Source organism: Myodes glareolus, chromosome 15 (assembly GCF_982192425.1).
Source record: "Myodes glareolus chromosome 15, mMyoGla1.1, whole genome shotgun sequence".
Lineage (NCBI taxonomy): Eukaryota > Metazoa > Chordata > Mammalia > Rodentia > Cricetidae > Myodes > Myodes glareolus.
This window is the reverse complement of record NC_142040.1, coordinates 29,984,475-30,005,980: the sequence shown is the minus strand read 5'-3', so window position 1 is coordinate 30,005,980 and position 21,506 is coordinate 29,984,475. Positions and strand designations below refer to the sequence as shown.

General features: G+C 45.2%; 1 protein-coding gene across 3 annotated transcripts; it reads right to left on the bottom strand.

Annotated features, from left to right (window-relative positions):
* Positions 1-1,195: 1,195 nt before the first annotated feature.
* On the bottom strand, positions 1,196-20,934 carry Cd180 (CD180 molecule). 3 transcript variants are annotated; one of them, XM_085676766.2, is made up of 4 exons: positions 20,805-20,934; positions 20,362-20,616; positions 9,657-9,823; positions 1,196-7,800 (listed from the first exon to the last, which is right to left on the bottom strand). In XM_085676766.2, exons 2-4 carry the CDS (start codon positions 20,449-20,451, stop codon positions 6,072-6,074), a joined length of 1,986 nt encoding a protein of 661 aa, XP_085532892.2. In that variant the 5' UTR covers positions 20,452-20,616; positions 20,805-20,934; the 3' UTR covers positions 1,196-6,071. The 3 variants fall into 3 exon arrangements, with proteins under 3 accessions (XP_085532892.2, XP_048298868.3, XP_048298869.3); XM_048442911.3 differs by lacking the exon at positions 20,805-20,934 and having other exon boundaries at positions 20,362-20,706; XM_048442912.3 differs by lacking the exons at positions 20,362-20,616; positions 20,805-20,934 and having other exon boundaries at positions 1,196-7,651; positions 9,657-9,791.
* Positions 20,935-21,506: the final 572 nt, after the last annotated feature.

Sequence of the window (21,506 nt, the reverse complement as noted above, 5' to 3'; positions counted from 1 at the left end):
TATTTACAATAAAATTCCACTATGGTTGTGTCTAACCCATCACTTCTAACTACTGTACAGTGTCTTCTGTGACATGTTCACCTTCCCTGTTAAACTTTTATGCTTTCTTAGTGATGAATTCTCAAATTGCTGAGAATCTCCCCTCCATAAATAATGCTGAGAGGGAAGTCTGTGCTGACCTAGGAAGCTGACTTGGGATGTAACCCTGGAGGAGAATGTTCAGGTTACGAATTTGACTGATTATTGTTCTAGAAGGGACTGAACCACGCTATTTATAACCCCACAAGCACGGCATGTAGTGCCTCAAACCCCACCCCCAACCTCCTTGCCTCTCCAGCCTTTTCCATTTGTTTTGTCAAACAAACGTCATCTTAGCTTTGTGGGTGTGCATGTGTGTGTGTGTGTAGTGTGTGTAGTGTGAGTATATGTGTTCCAGGCCTGAAAATACTAGAGCACACATCGGATCCCTTGGAGCTGGAGTTATTGGTATTTGTGAGCCACCTGATGTGGGTGTGAGGATCCGAACTCCAGACCTCAAGCTCTCTGAACTCCAGACAGCAAGCACTCTGAACACACAAGCCCTCTCTCCAGCGCCACTTTTTCAGGTTCTTGTTGGTGTTATTCTAATTGATTTTCATATTAATCCCATTTTGATATGTATTTCTCTGGTTTCCACCGGACTGACATTCTTACAGCATTAAGTTCCTCCTTCTAAGAACACTGAGTATCTCCCCACTTATTCAGACCATCCCCTAGTTTACTTAATCGCTTATTTATTATTTTGGTTAGATTACTTATAAGATAAAAAGGGAGATCCAAGCTACTTATTGAGCTCTTGGACTGAACTGGATGTGATAGTGTACATCATATTTCCCAAATCAGGAGGTAGGCAGGAGGATAATGAGTTTGAGCTCAGTCTAGAGAACGAGGGAGGGGAGGAGGAAGGGACAGGAAGGGGTGAAGAAGGCCTGGGGGCCAAACGAAAGGAGGAGGAGGAGGTGGGGGGGGATGAGTGCTTGAATGCCCTGAGGGCCTCTTTGCCCTTTGTTGTCCTTTGCCAGGTTTAGAGCCACAGCCAGGTGCTCAGAGAACATTACATAGAAAGGGCAGAGGAGCTTCCACGGTCTTCCCTGCTTAATCTTTCCTGAGCAACGATAGACTTTCACCATAAGCCACAAGTTCTTTCCAACTTCCATAATATTCAATTCATGATTTATTTCATTTTCAAGTTGTTAGCAAGCGGCACGGGTGGGTCGGGAAGAGAGCTAGGGGGGATTCAGGGGCAGTGCCTTGCAGCCCAGCTGTTATGGCAAGAGACACTGCCAAGTTGCCTGGCGGGATGTTGACCCTCGGAATTGAGGGCCTTGCCAGTTTCCTTTGTCCAACTTTTGGAAGAAAACTTCCTTCCCTGGGATGTGAAGACAGCCTCTAGTGCATCATGGAGCCTAACGTGCTTCTGCTGTTGGTTGATAAAACAGAGATTAGAAATGATTTTTATAGAAAAATCACTTGGCAGAAAGTGGGGGCCGAGATCCAGAGGTAGGTTGAAGACTTCTGTTTTGCCAAGAATTCTCCACTTGATTCCGGGGTTCAACTAGGCTTGGGAGCTGCAATAGGCTAGGCTATTCCTCTTTACCACAGGCTAACCCCCACTGTGCTAGACAGTTGCGTTTTTATCGCGCCCGGCAGCTGCCTCCCGGCTCAGAGATTACCATTTTCTGTTGCTGTGCTTAAATGCCTCTTCTGCATTCAAAGAGAGGAAACACTGGTGGGAACTCTCCTCGCACCCTGAACTGATATTACACCGGCAAACCAGTTATTTCATTCTTTTGTAAACTTCAAAATTACACTCGTGTCCTCTCAGAGAGTTGGACAAATCAGAGCAATATAAAGCATCCTGTCTTCGAATTTTTCAGATAATGCCTGTGTTTGGGAGTGTGCGGTGCTCAGTTAATAGCAATGGCTGCCGGTCCCGGGAAGGGTATAATTCTTTGCTGGATTATAGGAGCTGCAGCTCACGCAGAGAGTCCTTTGTGATGGAGGCCAGTCAGCTTTTATGGACTTCGATGCTATTTGCTTCAGTACACTTTGAAATGCAGGGTCAGCTCACTGGGCTACATCATGCAATAATAACACATTTTTATAGGTGTAGCTTGTCAGAGCCACAACAACATGCCATACATAAAACCAATAAACACATGATGTCTACAGATCCTCTCCTAGTAACCAGATAAAGCAATAACATTGACAGCAGTCATCAAAAAGCTCCCTTCCTGACTCTGTGGGGTGAATTTATTGGTGCTTAATACAGCAGAGCTGTCGCGGAGCCTTGGGTCAGTGTGGTGCTTTGGAACGCCAAGTCACGGGGCACCAAGTGGGGTGGGCCTGACAAATGAGAACAAGATGGGCAGTTAGGTCTTGCCAAGGTTTAAGACATTGGGAAAATGCATCCAAAGCAGAGGTTTTCTACGGAATGTTTTGGTTTTTCTAAGTTATATGTTAAGTATTATAGAGTGCTAGCTTCACAATTAGTATTTTCCATCTTCAGTTTATATCCCTAAGGCAAGAATCAGCTGATATCTGACAGAATAGACAGGGAACCCAATGGATTGGTGTTTTCTTTCTTTCTATCTATCTATCTATCTATCTATCTATCTATCTATCTATCTATCTATCTTTAACTTAATATGTAGCTTCTTTGTTGACCCTTTTGAAGTTTCACATCATGCACCCCAATTCTGCTCACCTCCCAGTCCCCTGATATTCTCCCTCATCCCCACTGTGCATGCCCCCCCCACAAAAGGAAACAAATCAAAGTAGGCAAGCAAGCACACAGAAGCAGAAACAAACAAAAAACCCAAACCCAAACAAAACAAAAACCACAATAATAGAAAAAAATCTCCTTGCTTCTCCTTCTCTCCTGCCTCTGCAACACCTCTCCATTCATCCTGAAGGCACTGGGGGCTTCGGTGTGCCATATAGTATACCAATTTGTCCCATCAGTTTTACTGGCAAATGTTCATTGCAATGAGTCACTGGTCTGGTTTAAGGCCTCTGGTTTCTGGTACACCGCCATCACTGGATCCCCACCGGAACTCCTCTGGGATATCCTATAGTGGCCACGAGTCTTGGAGGTCCTGTGGGTATCATTCCAGAGGACCAGTTCCTTCGCCAACTCCAGCAGGTCCTAGATGGGGTCAACCCAAGGCCCGAGTGTGGGCCTGGGTGGTAGCCAAGCTGGTCAGTCAGCTACCCTGCATGCATGCCCTTAGGGTTGGTGCCCCCTGGCCTGTGGTGAGGAGTGGGTGTCATCTCTGTAATGTGCAGGGGCCAGCTCTGTTGCTGTAGTGTCCAATGAGAGGCAAGGTCAGCTTTCCCAGAGCCAGCAAAGGGTGGGGCTGACTCAGCATGGCCCTCTGATTTCATCTCGCATGGTTCCTAAGGTCTCCTGAGGTGACACAGGCCCCAAACATCTACACAGACCCCAGCTGTGTAGCTGGACCATGAACCCAGACACGGCCCTCAACAGCAGCTAGGGCCCAGGTGACATCCTGACTCTGGGTGGAAGGAACTCAGGTGGGAATGGTTCTGGAGGCTATCTGGACAGGGTTGGCATTACCTAAGACGGCGTTCTGAATGTGGAATCCATCTGTACTTTGAGATGGGGGAAGTAGGGAGAAACATGAAGAGTCGGAAGGAATGTTACAGGGACTCAGGGACTCAGTCATTGACTAGGAATCCAGGGTTAACCTCTGCCACAATATCCTCATTACCGGAGGCTTGGCATAGGCATCCTTTATTACCAGATGGCTCTGGGTATTTCTGGCGAGAAATGTGTGGGAGGGCCATTGCAGGAAGCTCTGGAGATGTTGACCAGAGCTAAGGGTAAGCAGGGATAGGCTTGGCCAATGTAGTAACCACTGATAAAGCCTCAGGGACCAAAGGCCTACAAAATCTCAGCAATTAATTATTCACAATATAAACCATCAGGGCTGTGGGGGAAGGCTCAGTGAGCAAAGTGTTCTCTGCACAAGCCTGCAGGCTGAGTCCAGCTCCCTAGCACCCATGAGAAAGACTGGTAGAGCCGTATGCTTTTCAAACTCCAGAGCTGGGGTAGAACAAGATGGGGAGATAGATCTATCGTCAATGAGGGGTCAGGTCTCAGAACAGGAAGATGGTGACGTAGTCACCGGGCGTCAACATCTGGCGTCCATGTGAGCGTTCATGGGCAAGCATGTGCACACACACCCTGAAACCATATCATGTCCCAGTCGTGATTCCGGACATGGAGGAGCCATAAAGACGATAAAGGAGCTGAAGAGTTCATGCTAGTTGTGACGTCATTCACCGTCGGTTTTGAATTGGCTATGTAGGAAAAAACCACTCTCCGAAGAGGAAACCCTGCTGCAAGTCTCAGGGATATGAGAACTGACTGCTTCCAGAGGGGCTCCCAGAGGAAGGAACGACCGTGTGAGAAAGGCTGAAGTCCCTAAGTCTCCGGGAAGAGTTTCATCCCAGCTGCTGCCTGTCTAAGCAGCTTTTCCAGGGGGCAGAGGGAAGACGTGGCTGCTCTTATCATTCTGATTAGATGTCACCATTGGTCAATCACTCACCCTTTGACCAGCATTTCATAATTAGTTAACATCTCTAACCTCAAATTGGTTACAAAATTTAATTAAGGTCTTATGTAGGAGTCTCTTGGTTTTCACGGGGAAATTGGGTCCCGGAGTCCTCACAGATACCAGACTTTGCAAACGTTCAAGTCCTTTATACAAAAATAGAATAGTATTTTCATATGAATCACATGATCTTTTCATGTTCTTTGTATTGTCTCCTAACAATATATAACATAGTATATATGCTGTGTACATAGTTACATTGTTCAGGGAATGATGAAATGAAGTAAGATATATACTTAGTATTTGTGCAATGTTTAAAAAATATTATCAGTCTGTTGTTGCTTAACTGCCTGGATTCAGGGGACAGTAATTGCAAACATCACGGTAACTGAGTTTCAACTAGTAATTCAGACTGTATCAGAAGGATTTTGAGACTTGGGAGGGATTAAGTTGTGACATTGTCACCTACCCTGTCTTCTCTGTCTCTCTGCATTTGATAACGCCATGTTGTCTGTCACTGCCATAGCCTTTGGGAATACCCCTGGACCGAACAGAAACCTCTCCTCCCTTATCATGTTCCCGACAGCTAGTCTGCAGGGACACATAAATACACAAGGTTCCCTTGTGAAGGTGTTCTTCAATATTCTCTGAAGGCAACAGGCTTTTGGAAGGCCAGCCTGGGAACCAGACATTCATCTCCCCGTTCCTGTGGGAGAGAGGTCCAAGGACCAGCAAGCTGGAGAATAAAATGAGCTGTTTGGACCACAGCCTACCTCTAATTTTGCAACCTGAGAGGTGGAGTAGCCGACAGGGGGAGGGAAACCTCCTTGTCGGGAAATGAAATCTGACCTTCAGGGATGGGTCGGGGAGAAGCTTTCAAAGTTTTGTACTGTTGACACCCTAGGGGTTTCTCAAGACCTTAGAAAGCAAATAATTGAGGGAACTAATAGAATCTAGTTGAGAGCAGAATTTATTACTTTGTCTTGTCTTTTAAATTCATTGTATTTTTTTACCTTTTGTCATTTGAAATGAGCATTGAGAATTTGCTGGGGCCTAACTTTCCCAAATGGCTCAATTACAGAGAGCTCAGCCTCAAGCAAAATGTCAGATGTTAGAGAGAGAGAAGACAGGGCTGGCCCCAGCATAGCCAGGTTGGGCAGAGGGTGGGGGCAGTGATGCATGTTGCTCTCCTTTCTCACATGGGTGGGGTTCAAATTGGGGGTTCAGAGGTTGTGGGTCACTTTTCACAGGAGGAAGTGGCTCTGTCTCTCACAGCAGTGCATGGGCCTCTAGCCACAGCATCATGGGAGATTCAAATGAGTAAGACATTTTCAGAAAAGCTCAATGGCCCCAGCCCAGCACTAAGAACCGGAAAAGTCTGGTCACCTGTAGCTGACAGTTCCTTTACTTAGGACAATTCTGATAAATTCTGCCTTCTCTGGAAACCTTGAGCTAAATGTGTTGGTATTTCCACCTGAGAAAATATTTCACTGCAAAAATCAACGCAACAGTGAACAAAAGCAAGAATAGGATGAGAAAGAAAATGCCCACTGCTGTGATACTGCATGACAGGGTGACATCAGACAGCCTGACTCCCCGCAGGAATGGGGGATTTGCACAAAGAGTGGCCTCTATGTCCTCAACTCTGTGCATGTTTTCTTTGTACCATTCCAAAAAGTAAACATTGGAGCAAGTGCAGTCCAGGGGATTCTGTCTTAAATTAACGGTCCTCTGCTGGGACAGGATGGGGAGGAGATCATGTGGGATGATGCTAATGCTGTTAGAAGCTAGGTTGAGGTATATCCCCTTAAGATGACTAAGAGCCTCAATGCTACTGGATGTCAGCCTGTTGTGGCTCAGGTCTACATGATTCATTATCTTAAGCCGAGCAAAGGCTTGCTGGTCTATGGAGGAGAGATCACAGAATGATAAGATCAGGATTTCTAGACTTTCCAGGATCTGAAGCGGGTTAGTCTTTGGAATATTCCCATTTGGAAATCGGTTTCCCTGGAAGTTCAGATGCTGGAGGGCTGGCAGGCCATTGAGGAGATGCTGATTGCTGGTGTCAGGGAGGCAGTGGGAGAGATTTAGAACCTTCAGAAGATGGAGGTTCTGGAAGGGACTTTGTGCATCATTAACACGTAATTGGGTAAACGCCAAGTCCAGGAGTTCTAGCTGGGGACATTCTTGGAACGCCTCGGTCTTTAGGCCCAGGGGTTCATTGTAGCTCAAGTTTAAGCTTTGTAAGTGAGACAGGTTTTTGAGTTGCAGATTGCAGCAGTCAGACATTTCGATGTCATTGTGGCTTAGATCAAGCAGACGAAGATTTTCTAGTTTTTCTAAACAGCCGGTACCAAGGGCAAGTTTCTTCATATTGCCCTTGATGTAAAGGTGTGTAAGCGAGGGGAAGCTGGCAGCATTGATTTGACACAAGTTTTCAAACTTGTTTGCACTGAGAACTAATTTCTTGAGGTTGTTTAGCCCTACAATCCCGGAGGGTAATTCTCTCAGGTGAGCGGCTGTAAGGTCCAGTTCCTGGAGGCTGGTGAAGCAGTGGAAGGTATTCGATGACATGTTGAGGAAGTGATGCTTTTGCAGGTTGATGCTCTCAACAGACATTTCACAGAGGCCCTCAAACACAGAGGAACTAATTTCTCCATCATCAATGTCCTCAAATGTCCCCAGCCAGAGAGACTGAACAGTAGAGTTCTGCAAACCCCTGAATATAACCAGCAAGTCACGAGTCCCTCCAAAGTCCAAACTTTGAAAGACAGTTGACTTGAACGCCCCAGGCTCTATTCTTGTAATGTCATTTCCCTTTAAGTTAAGGCTCAGGTTAGTGGCGTGCCGTAGAGATCCCATATCGTCTTTAGATAGGTAGTGGATGGCATTATTTTGAAAATCGAGAACCTTCAGCTTCTCTGTTGGGAAGTTTGTGGGGAGCTTAATGGAGGAAATATGGTTACTTCCAAGATGTAAACTTTCCAAGCTCTTCAAGTTGTGCGCGGGGATGAAGTCCAGACTGGACATTCCTGTTTGGGTGAAGAACAGGTGCTTCAGTAACGCAGGTCCATTGAGTGCTGTTTCTGCCACAAATATCAGCGGGTTTGCAGTCAGCACAAGTGTGTCTAGCTGACGCTGGCTTTGGAAGGTATCTTCATGTATCCAGTAAATCTGGCACCTCGAAGAGATAAGAGCACTTGGCAGTCATGTTTACGAGGACAAGAGAACAAACACCAGCACCATAATGAATCAAGAAATCCCTTGTGTGCAATAGCAAAATAGCATCACCAGAAAGTGAAGTAGAACTCCCCTCCACGCCCACAGGATAACTGGTTGGGTTAATGAATAGCCTTAGTTCTGAACACTCTGATTTAGAATTTATTCTGTAGTCTTTGCTCCTTTAGAGCGAACACTCAGGGGTTATTTTTAATGGTAAGGAAAAAAAAACCAGTGAGTGTAAAAATCAAACTGTGATTTACTGTTTAATTTAGTATAAAATATATCACACAGAACACATAGGAGACACTATACACACACACACACATATGTGTATATATTTATATATATGTGTATAACACCATGAACAAGATACAACTTTTATTAATTTCTCATGGGGGGCTGAATTGCCAGCAAAGATTGAATCCAGGTCCTAACACATGCTAAGCACACCCTCTATCACTGGTATATAGTCTTGCTCTCTCTTTTCATCAGTTAAATACAAAAGGGTTTTATGAAGAACTATCGTGTGTCGAATGATACATGGGAAGATGCCCCTTGAACTGAAGAACAGTAAAGACTCAGAAAACACCGTCTTGATATTAATCTAAAAATACTAGATTGATCGCACACACATGCACAGGAGTGCACACCCCTTTGTGGGCACATGTGCGTGCTAATGGTTCCCTCATTCACCCACCAGTTGGTAGTGATACTGACCACGGTATCTCACAGTGGCACTTATAAGGTGACCATGGTCCCTTGGGCTCCCGCTCTGCAGGAGGGGAAGGGGCAGTGCAGAGAGCCGCTACAAGGGATGCGGATGTCACGAAAGCATCGGCCTCCTTTCCCTCCTTTTCCTCACAGACTAGTTTATGCCCTCACTTGCTTTGGCTTTTGATACTTCTGCCTCTTTGTTCTCAAACATTGGTTCAGCAGTCAGATACAATTTTCAGGCTATAGTTTAGCAACTGGAATCCTGGTTCCGCCTCTAGACTAGATGATGGAATTCTTAATCCAATTTGTGTATGACAAATAAATCAAAAGTTAATAGAAGCCAGATGTAGGGGTGCTTGCCTTTAATCCTATACTTCAGGAGGCAAAGGCAGGAAAATAGCTGTGAGTTCAAGGTCAGCCTGGTCTACATAGTGAATTGGTGGTAAACTAGGACCACATAGAGAGGCCATGTTTAAAAAAAGAGAAAACAAACCAGAAAGCAAACAAAGCAACAGCAACCAAACAATGTTAATAGAGATATCTGTGAGTTTCATCTAAAATGCCATTGCCCAGTAATAGCCAACTGGGTTAACATGCCGCATAATACAGCATCTGATTTGGTCAAGATTTTTTTTTTTCTTTTTTGCCCTCAATACCCTTAGAAAAGTGGTTCTCAACCTTCCTAAAGCTGCAGCCCTTTAATACAATTCCTCATGCTTAGTGACCCCCAACCAATGCTACTTCCTAACTGCAATTTTGCTACTGTTACGAATTGTAATGTAAATATCTGATATGTAGGATATCTAACATGGGAGCCCTATAAAAAGGTCGTTCAGCCCCCCTCCAAAAAGGGTCACGACCCACAAGTTGAGAACCACTGCCTTAGGCTTTCCTTAACAGCACCATTGAAATACTTTCCTCGTAGTTGACTGGCCTTAATTTACAATATATCTTAGTATCAGAAATGTGTTCCTTGGGGAAGGATGAATGCACAAGCAGCTGATCTGTGGCCCTACAGGAGGCATCAGCAGTGCTTGGATTGCACAATATGGTTTTGTTTAAGTAAAATGTCAAGAGCGTGCAAGGAGCTGAAATACCTACCTGGTTAAATCCAGAAAGGTGAGATTTACGAGTCTGCTGAAGGTCGTATTTTGAATTGTAGGCAAGAAATTAAAGCTGAACTCCAGACATTCTGTTGAGTTTGGTAGAGTGCCAGGAATTTCACTGAGACCTAAATTTTCACAGTTGTATGTTTTGTTGGTTTCTTTCTGATGGGAGAAGCAATATAAATGAATATTGGATTTAGTAATTTGATTCACTCTCTAGCAAGATTATGTATGATTTACCTTTTGAGAAGCCGTCCCACTTCTAGTTATCGTTCCCAAAAATAAACTTGCAAAAGCACAAAATGTTTATATGCACATTCTTATTCATTACAGGGCTTTAGTAGCTAGCACAAAGAATAATGATAAACCGCTTGCTCTTGATTAGATTACGATTCAAATAAATCCGTTGGTAAAAGACATTTGTAGTCCATCAGAGACCTCTGAATGAAGGGATTAGACGATATTAAGAAAATTACACACTTTGTTAGCAAGGTGTTGGCTGTGAGTCAAAATGTGGAGGGTGCACTTATAATCCGAGCACATTGGAGGGAGTCGGGAAGATTTTGAATTCAATGATGATGTGAGCTACAAAGCGAGATCCTGTCTCAGGAAACAAACAACCCCAAACAAACAAACAAACAAACAAACAAAGGGTGCTTTCTAGCAGGCACAAGCCAGAGCTCAACCCTCCTGTACTGTGAGAGAAAGAGATTGTTAATAGCGATACTATTATCAGTATGTGTCCAGCTGAACAAAACGTGGTGCTCCTTAGAGGAACCCTGCAGGAATATTCTTGCCCAAAACAAGCTTCCAAATGAAGGAATGAATAAGTTGGAATCAAGTCAAGACTTTAGACCTGGCTTCATGTCTAGGAGTGAGTGACTCAGATGATTTCAGTTAACACACGATAAGCAGCAGTCACCCACAGACAGAAAGGGGGACGTTCTATATTGTTCTGGAAAGGTATGGGGCAAAGGAAGAGAAGGAGGAGGAGGAAAGAAAGTTCTTGTTAAGAGATAAAGGAGAGGCTGGTGATAGGATTCAGTGGATAAGGACAGCTGCCACCAAGTCTGCCAGCCTGAGATTGCTCCCTGGGAACTCACAGGATAGAAAGAACCAATTGTTGCAAGTTGTCCTTGCAAGTTGGCTCCACACACAAGCCATGGTGCGTGGTCACATGCTTGCGCATGCCCAGAAAATAACTGTTGAAAAGCCACTTTAAAAGAAAAGATGGACATAATAACTTAGACAAGCAAATAATAATTAACCCTTGCTTAGTTATGATTTTTAAAAAGCTAGGAAAAGACATATAACAATCACAGAACTCTGAAGACAGGATTTGATTATATTGAGAAATAATGAATTTGAGAGAGAGAGAGAGAACAGGAATTTTGTAACATTAGTGGTTAACATGATTTTATGAAAGAAATGGTCTTAGACTCTTTAGATGCAGATTAAAGTAGCTAAAAATAAAATGACAGGTTTGAGATTTGCTTTAGCATACTCTGGCAAGAAAATATAAAAGAAAAAAAAAGAGAGAAATCTTCCATAACCCCACCACTTGGGAGGCTGAGACAGGAGGATTTCTGTGACTTCTAAGTTATTCTGAGATAGGGAAAGACCCTGTCTCAACAAACAAACAAGGAATACAAACAAACAGAGTAGTGGGGAGGAGGGAGAACTGGGTAGGTGAGTTTGCTGACAAAATCTTACCCTCCTGGGCCTTTGAAGCACTGGTAACTTTATAACAAATTTGCTTAAGACACTATTAAAAGGAAAAGGAAGTAGCACAGATTGGGGGTTTCAACCTTGAAATATAAATTATTTCCCTGTTGGGATCTCCAGACTGTGGGTCGATGAGCCCACCCTGTGTCCAACATAGTGCAGGATCCTGAAATCCAACGGGCACTGCCTCTTAAACCCCTAATCCGAGATGCAGAACTGGAACTAACTAGAGAGGCAAAGCTAGTCATTAGAAGTCCGCAGAAGTGAAGGGTTATCTGGTGCCACTGTAGCATTTGCGACTGGTGTGGGTGTGACTGAGGAGTGGGGGTGGGGTGGGTAGGAAGGTTGGTTGGTGATGTATACCTGGCCCAGGGAGGCTCCTAGCTAAGAAAAATACCCTTGGAGGTACAAAAAGACGAGCTCCAGGGAACACTGGTGCTCAGATCGTCTCACATCCTAAGTGAACTCAAACAACCACTGTCTTCTGGTCTTTCCTTCCCACACGCCTGCTCTCCAGTGGTCCGTGAGGGTGCCCCACCCACACTCTAGTCCAGCTGTCTTCCTACTGTTGACTACAAACAGATTTTTCTTGGATGGACAGAAGCACACACACCTTCCTTTTCTCCTAAATGGTGAGGTTCTCTAGACGGCACCATTTACCCTGCCGAACTCCATTTCCTGCTTGGTGCCCTTTTTCATAGCGCTACTACACACGCGCATCTCCAGGAAACCACTGGTTTCCTTATATCCCGTGAGGCTATTACAACTGTCGATGATGAAAATGCCATATTTATATTTCCCTATAATTTATTCTCCAGTTTATAGACCCAAAGTCCTCTAGGCACTGTCACAAATCCATCCACATAATGTCCTTGAAATGCACACTTTGCATTTAAAACCTAGATTTAGCTGACTGGTGGGGAAAAGCATGCTACAAGACTGTGCCTGGTGCCCGTAACTGTGGCTCACCCAGAGAGAACCTGTGTGGACGGCTGTGGGCTCAGTGTTGCTATGGATCTTATTAGCTCGGAGGAGACATTTTTCTTTTCTGGTTCCCACTGGCATATCTGACTTCATGTACGTAGGGAGAAAGGGGAATCTGCCAATCTGTCTGGCTCTATTATAGTACCACAGTGAAAGGCCTAAGGCTACTGATTCTCCGCTTCTGAATATACATGCTTAGGACACTGAAGTTATTTCCTCGTTCAGCCTCTCCTGGGCTTCCTAAGCACTTTACTGCACTAATGGGATTCAGAAAGTAAAGGTTGCAGAAACTCTGCTGAGCCAGGGGCCGAGGGAGCTTCTAGTAGGAGGAAAGAAAGATAAGGAAGTGAAATCGCTCTTTTACCCGAGCAAAAAAAGGAGAGGCAGGCAGGGTCTGCCAGTGCCAGACAGGAAGACCGCCAAAGCGTGGTCCACAAATCTTCATGTAGATGGGAACAGAAATGACCCTGCTGCCCTTGATGTCTTGGAGGAAGGGTGATGGCAAGACCTAGAATTTCAAACCAAAGGTCCTGGGGCTCCACAGGCACCTGCCCCCTGCACTTTTTGCAATCAGAGTTTTACAATAAAAATTGTTATGGCCATGAAAGTTGGCAACATATAAGAACATATAGATAATTTTCTGTTGATTTTACTTATTGATTTTTGTATAATTAATCTATTTTACATCCTAACTGCAGTTTTTCCTCCCTCCTTTCTTTTCATTCTCTCCACCTCCAGACCTCCCCCATTTCCTCCCAATCCCTTCTTTTTCTGTTTCTATTCAGAAAGGGGCAGATACCCCATGGGGATAAACAAAGCACAGCATATAAATTGCAGTAAGATTAAGTGCCTCCCCTTGTATTTAGACTGGGCAAGATGGTCCGGTATGAGGAATAGGTTCCCTAGAGCCAGTCAAAGCATTAGGGACAGCGCCTTCTCCCATTGTTAGGAGTCTCACAAGTAAACAAAGCTGCACAACCGTCACATATGTGTAGAAGGCCTAGGTCAGTTCCCTGGTTGTTGCTTCAGACTCTGTGAGTTCCCATGAGCCAGATTAATAGTTGCTGGGCTTTTATTGTGATGTTCTTGGCCCCTCTGGCCCCTACAATCCTCCCCCCTCCCCAGTCAGATTCCCTGAGCTCAGCCTAATGTTTGGCTGATGGTCTCTGTATCTGTTCCATCAGTTACTTAATGAAGGCTCTCTGATGACAATTGGGGTAGTTGTCAATCTGATCACAGGAGATGCTCAGTTCAGGCTACGTATCCACTATTATTGGAGCCTTAGCTGGGGTCATCCTTGTAGATTCGGGGGTATTTATTTTCCCTGAGTCCCTCTTTCCATTCATCTTCTGTAATCTCCCCTCACCCTACCCCCAAATCCAATTCCCCAAGTTTCCATCCCTACCCACCTCCAGTCCACCCCAGGACTTTGCTTCTATTTCCCCTTTCCAGGGAGATCCTCGCCACCTCCCCCCACTCCCCACCTTGGACTCTTCTTGTTACCTAGACTCTTTGGGAATATCCAAAAGATGCTCAGTCATACAGGAACACTTGCTCAGCTGTGTTTGTAGCACTTTTATTTGTAATAGCTAGAACCTGGAAACAGCCTAGATGTACCTCAGCCAAAAAAAAAAAAAAAACAAAAAACAAAAAAACAAAAAAAATCCAAAAAATGGATAAAGAAAATGTGTTATACAATAGGATATTACTCAACTTTTAAAAATAATGACATCAAGAAATTTGAAGGCAAATGAATGGAACTAGAAAAAAAATCATCCTGAGTGAGGTAACCCAGACCCAGAAAGACAAACATGGTATGTACTCACTCGTAAGTGGATATTAGCTATAAAGTAAAGGAGAACCTTGATTTTACTTTTTAAGGCTAGTAGTGTGAACATGTGCACACACACACACACACACACACACACACACAATCACTCTCATTCAGTCCTTTTGAATGGAATGTTTTACACATTACAGATATTCTGTTTCTACCTCATTAAGAACAAGGATATATGAGAAACCCCTCTACCCCATGCCATGCAGCTCCAGCCAGCCAAACTCAACGGATCATAGCCTGGACTTTCTAGCCCAGGTTCTAGAGAGGTCTCCAGCCCAGACAGCTGGGCACTACTCTGACCTCTTTGTGATAAGAAAGCATGATCCTGCCCAGAGTCATAAGACTCTAAGCGGGACAAGGAGACCCCAGCCCCTCATAGCACCAGGCAGACAGGCCTACTCTGGTGAGCAAATGTATGAAGTGAAATGGGAGAGAGACAAAATAGTTTATGTCCTGTAGACAGAGGCATATCTGAAGAGGCAAAAGAGATGAGGAGTGGGCTGCCGTGGGCGGTTTCATTGCCACCCAGGGCCATGGTGATGTCTGGACCTGGGCTTCTGCTGGGGCCACCTCTGGGTTTAGGCTCTGTTACAGCCATGGTCTCTGTTAATGTCCCTGGCTACTGTTACCACCAATGGCAGAGAGGATAGGGCTCTACCCCTCACGGACTGGAACACTAGGCAGAACTGGCCTTGCCCCTCACTGACTGAAGCACTCAGGAGAGAGATACTATACTGGTACTTCCAGGGCTGCACCATAGAGCTGACCTGTTCCCATGTAATTATTCTACCTGGAGATGGACAGTTTTCCGAAGTTGCTTCTTCACTTGTCTACCTTGGCTGACTGCACTGCAGACAGGGCCCATCCTTCTTAATGTGAATGTCTGTGCCAGCAGAGCTGCAGCAAATCCACTCAAATGCATGCAACCGCATACATCCTGCAGAGCTGCTGCAAAGCCCCTCAAATGCATGCAACTGCACACATCTTGTGGAGCTGCTGCAAAGCCACTCATATGCCTGCAACTAAACATAGCCTGCAGAGCTGTTGCAAAGCTACACAGATGCCTGCAACTGCACATATCCTTGCAGAGCTGCTGCAAAAGCCACTCAGATGCCTGGAACTGCACACGCCCTGCAGTGCTGCTGCAAAGCCACTCAGATGCATGCAATTGCACACACCCTGCAGAGCTGCTGCAAAGCCACTTGGATGCCTGTGCTGCACACATCCTGCTCTGTGTCAAGAAGCATTTGTTTAGGACCAGCGGTGCACTGGGACCCCTGCCAGCTACTTTGTCTTCAGCTTGGCTCAGAGCTGGGCCTCTTTACCTAGAGCAAGTTTCCCTCCTAGTTGCAACCCCCTCTCCCTCCAGGTATTCCTTTGCATTTTTTCAATCAGGATGTTATTTTGTTTCTGCTCCCATCCCACTGTATTTTCTCTTCTTGCAAGCGTTGAGACATTTTTCTAATTTGGAAGCCTTTGAATTTCCCTTGCATGCTTATTTCCAGCCTTTCAGCCGTCTAGTGCACTTGACACATGCATGCATGAGGAAACGCTGACCCCACCCCCAGCCCCTTCCTTTAATCACACCTTGAGCAATTTGGTTGGTAAGCTGAATTCCAGAGCAAAGATTACTCTCAGAAAACAAAACAAATAATGAAACCTCTCAGGACGACACATCCCTAAGATTGTATTGTCAATCTGACTCCTTCAGGTGAAGGACATTCCAATTAAACCTCCTTTGTTTTCTGGTCCTCTACAGCAGTGGTTCTCAACCTGTGGGTCACAATCCCTTTGCAAGGGTGGAGGTATGGGGGTATGGGGAGTGGAACGACCCTTTCACAGGGGTCACATATCAGCTATCCTTAATAGCGGATATTTACATTATGATTTACAACAATAGCAACATTACAGTTATGAAGTAGCAACGAAAAAAAATTTTGTGATGGGGGGGTCACTACAACACAAGGAACTGTGTTAAAGGGTCACAATATAAGGAAGGTTGGGAACCACTACTCTGCAGAAATAGCCTGCTGGTCTCCAAGTCTAAGTTAACAGCATTAACTGTTTTGCCTGGACCTCCCTTCTTACCAACTGTAGCTTAGTGATAAGAAGCGCACCCTACAGGTGTGCACTGAGAAGTCTCCAGACAGAGGGCCTTAGCCCTGAGCAGGAGTGCCCACTTCAGGGATCATCTCGTTCCCCATCATCCTGGTCCTGGGAAGCTAGTGCATCTGTGAAGCTGGAGTTCTTCAAAAGAGGGCACTGCCAAGTAAAGCCCACCCCATTCCTAGAAACAGAAGGACTTGCTTGGTCTTACCCTTGTTTTGAGTGGACAGAGTGACTAAGATGAGCCCATTTGAAATGGGGGGGAAGCAAGCCTGCAGGTCCAAGGAACTATTTCAGAGTACACTGAAAATATTCTAACAGCAGCAATTACAGAGCATTGCATTCCAGATCGTCTGAACATTTGCTAGTCTCTAAAGGCCTGGTCATGGTTGTAATTTTGTTATACGCATACAGAGAACATGGGGCATTTAGCAACAGAGGATTCTCTGTGGAGTGGTCATGAGTTTTTATTATAATGTTCTCAGAGTTTGGTGTAGGTTGGAACTTTTCTTAAGAAAAAAATTTATTAAAATATCAGTTCTGACTTCTACCCAACATGCATATATGTATATGTATGTATGTATATATATATATATATCAGTTTTTGAGCTGTTAAAACTTAGAAATATGAAACAATGAATCTTCCTGAAGAAACTGTAGGATAATAATCATCATAGCTTTGGGGTAAACAAAGATTTCTTAAAACGGACAGAAATGTACTGAAAATTAAGGGAAGAAATGTTCAATCAAGTTACAATAATATTAAGAACTTCAAGTTGGCAAAAGATACCTTCAGGAAAGTTGAAAGAGAAGTCTGAGTAGAAGAATATGTTGGCTATCAAATCAAGACAACAAAGGAGAAAATGGGCAAAAAACCTAAACCCTGCACTCACACAAATGTTGTAGAGGGCAGGGGGTGTATGAGTGTCAGAATGCTTACCTAGCAGGAGGGTGGCGCTGGGTTTGGCTCTCAGCAGTGCCAGAAGAGAGGACTATGGAAGCAACTGTGAACATGTTCTCAATTTAATAATTCATCGGAGAAATAAAAATTGAATCCCAATGAAATACTCCTTCCCAGCCATCATGATGGCTCACATTTATTATCAAATGTTAACAAGACTCAGGAGCAATGAAACATCACATGCAGTGCCAACGACTGTTAATTATTAGTGATGTTTTATAAATCTGTGAAGTTTACAAGATACACACACACACACACACACTATGGGAAATACATCTATTCAGGTACTCATATAACATAAATTTATTTGTTTTCTAAAGAAAGGCATGATCAAGAAAGCTCAAAACAAGTGTCATACATAACTTCCAAAAATTATAGATAATGCAGTTTCCTATTAAGAGTAGAGAAATAAATAGATGATGAGGGCTTCCACCAAACAGTGTGTCATTGAACAGTAGGAATCAACAAACCACCATCATACCTGTCATCTGAAAGTGTCACCAATTTAATTTCAGTCAAAGGAGCCAGGCAAAAGGAGTTCCTACGATATGCCCCTTACTGTATAAAGTTATTCCTTAAGAGCATACTAGCAACCATGATGATAGAAGTTACAAGACTAGATGTCTTCGAGGAACTAATGGCCTGGAGGAAGCTTGGGGGCTTCTGAGGTACTGAGTACATCTGTGCCTTGAGTTGTATGTGGAATACCGGGCTGTGTTTATTGGTGAAAATGCAATTAACTGCTTATGTAAGGCCCTGGGAACTTTCTGCATGTGTGTTTTGCTTCAACAACATTTAATAAGCTGAAAAGAAGGCAAAAACCTAAACACAACTATTATTATCACGCTGGGCAAGACGAGCTCACAATGGTGGGTCACAAGGACAGACAGGCAACGAGTGCCTGACCATGCTTGAAGTGGGGCGAGGAAGGAAAGAAAGCAAGGAGAAGGCTGAGTGGAATCAGGGTGATTTGAATGTGAGAGGACCACGCGTGACAAAGGCACACGTTTCTCCTAACCAGCCTTGCTCCCCCTCATTCGTGGCACAGAGGTCTGGAACATGGGCCCCATCGTATTCATGCATTAAACAACTTTCAACTTCTGCTGCTTAGAAGGAAAGGAGAGAAGAGACAATAGAACTCTAATGCTCATGGAATGAGTTGCAAGGCTATTTAAATTCAGACATGTGTCAGAGGGCACCCACGAGCTAGAGGTGGGGACGTTGTATTAGAGGATTTTACTACCACGTGTTTAACCCAAATGGAAGTCTTCGCTGTCTTCATACAGGGCCTTTAGCGACCTGGAACACTGTGCCCTACTCCCATGAATGACAGGCATGGCACTGAGGGCCTACCGCAGGCAATTTCTTTCTTTTTTCCTCTCCTCCTTCTTCCCTTTGCCAAAGCAGGGGTCATGTACAAAAGGGAACTGGCAACTCAGAAGCCTGGTGACCACCATGGGTGGTTAGACGGTTTTTGGACTGCTTGTGGTCTCAGAAGGGTTCACAGGCTTCCCCTAGGTGCAGGGATTTGAGAACTGAATTCCCCACTTAAGAACAGAGCACTGCAAATAGCCCACTTTTGTGGAACTGCAATTGAATGGGAGGTTTATCCCATCTGGGGATGCTGTCAGCACATGACTAGCATTCACGCTTGGTCACTGAGAAGGGGATGTCCCCTTCCCAATCCCTTCATGCCATCTACATGATGTGTGAAATCAACTTCCCAACTTGAATGAGGTGAAACTGGGGCTGATGAAGCCCCTTTCTTCTTTTAGTCCTTTTATAGCCTGAGTTGTCTCCCATTCTCCCAGCCCTGAACTTCTTAGGTTGAAGCCTTAACTCCCCGGACCTTGTGTCTCATGTGACCATAATTGGAGACGAGGCCTTTTGAAATAGATTATAGTAAAATGAGAAAATCTAGGCAGGTCCTAGTCCAACACAACTAATGTCTTCATAAGAGAAACTTAGACACAGCTAAGCATGGGGGATGGTACACTAGATACACATAAAGACAGCCATCTACAAGCCGAGAAGAAAGTCCTCAGAGGAAAACGACCTTGCCACTACCCTCCAGCCTACAGCAACAGCCATCTACAAACCAAGAAGAAAGTCCTCAGAGGAAAACGACCTTGCCTCAGCCCCAGTCCTGGATGTCCAGCCTCCAGAAATGGCAAACAATAAATCCTATTATGTAATTTCCCTTACTCTGTAGCACTGGTTCTGGAAGCCTGAGGAAATATTCCATCCCTGCCTTGATTTTTCCTGGGTATCGTATCTGTTTGGTCTGCGAACAGCCTGAATCCACTCAAATACATGGCTAACAAGCTTTCTGTTTCAGACTTCATTCACGTCCTGGCTTTGACTTTGATTCATACCCTCATCTGGCAAGTCTTAGCCTTGAGTTTTAGGTCAATGGTTTGACTTCTAACTGTGGTCTCAGATTCCTTTTGCCCCTAGCTATCCCTGGCTTATAGTCTCCATTCAGTCCCAAAGTAAGAAAGCAACGTTTTAGCAAGCCATCCTTTCCTGTCTGTACCCTTTGTCAGGCATGCCCACGTGGGACTGGCCACTTGCCAGAGTCAAGGAGAGCGGGAGGAAGGTAGAATGACGGAGGCCATTCTCTCTCTCTCTTCATTCTCTCTACAACTTCCTACTGGGTGATAAACACTGTTAAGGTTCCAAACAGAAGGTTGGCAGTTGGCTTGGTTCTCAGTTACTCCTGTGGGCTATTCTGACAGACGGACGGGTGTCCAACTGGAGGAGAAAGCCAATCTCATTCAGAATGATCCTTTAACTGTTCTGAAGCCTGGAATGAGCCTGTCTTTACTAGTCCACACTATGGCAGCCAAGAAACCAAAGGACTCTGTGGCTAGAGGCCATGTACTGGGATGGCGCACAATTGACTCTCATGGTTTGGGTATCAGGATCGAGAGGGTCTGTTCTTGGCACCCAAGCCCTGTTGCTATCTCCCGTTGTCCTCATTAGGACAGTAGAGACTTAAAACCAAGGTTCACATGAGTCTGTATGCTGTATCTCAAATTTCTGAGCAAGTGTCAGCTGGGTAGAGACACGGTTTGGACTCACCTCAATGCACATCTGCTCTGAGGAGGCGATGGCTTCACAGCTGGCTGAAAAGAGCGCCACTAAAAAGAAGCAGCTGATGTCCGGAGCCATCCCAGGTCCAGAGCAAGCCCAGCTGGGTCGGATTAGCTAATGCTCAGAGCCAAGCCGTATAATCACGCTCTAATCGCCCTGGCAATTTGGCAGGCAGAGAAGTACTCGGAAGGTTGATCTTAAGCGGCAACGCTGTGTGAACTGCTCGGCATTTGTGGGCCCGCGCTGCAGAAGAAGAAAAGGGAAGTTCTTTTTGCATACCAACCATGTTGGCCAAAAATAACTGAGAACCCTGCCCCAGGATGGCCCAGAGCATTTCCTGACCAGCATGGACAAGTTGTATAGCCCTTAGAGACTGTGATGCTTGCCATTGGCCAGAAGCCAATTTCAAGGGTTTGGCCCACCCTCCCGACCTCCTAGTCTCTCTCCCTGTGAGAGGCTGTAAATGCCGGAATCTGCCTTCATGTAGGATACCACTTTGCTAGCTGTCCTTCGGGGTGACTGGGAGAGGTGCTGGAGCATGCTGGCAGGGCGGAGAGCTCGGCTCCAGCAGATGGGAGGGCTGCAAAACAGGGAACTCGGACTGGAGGTGACAGTTTCCACAGCTCTGCTAGTTTGAACCTCAGCTACTTCCTGGAGCACTCCTGATCTTCCTATGGAAGGGGATTGCTTTCTCTCTCGCCCAGGTGATTTAGGACTGCTGTTTTCACAACTCAGGTGGAACCGCCTTTCTGCCCGCACACCTGGCTCGAGTTAAACAAAACAACTTTTTAAAAGACACAGCAGCCTGGCCAACGCAGCAGGACCAAGAACCTCAGCTCGGGGGTCCCCTTTCCCTTAGAAATAGTTTTGAAGCCTTGGGCTGTACCTGAATTGGTAGAGTAATTTCTTAGCATGTAAGAAACTCGAAGTTCAGCCCCCCCCCGCCACCCCCCCGCCACCACCCCCCCCGCCACCCCCCCCCCCCCCCCCCCCCCCCCCCCCCCCCGGCAACACCAATAAAGCAGTTGTGGGCACACTCCCTTAATTTCAGCTTTAGGGAGATAGAAGCAAGAGGATGAGACGTTTAAGTCATAAGAAGTTTGAGGTCAGCCCAGGCTACAGAAAACCCTGTT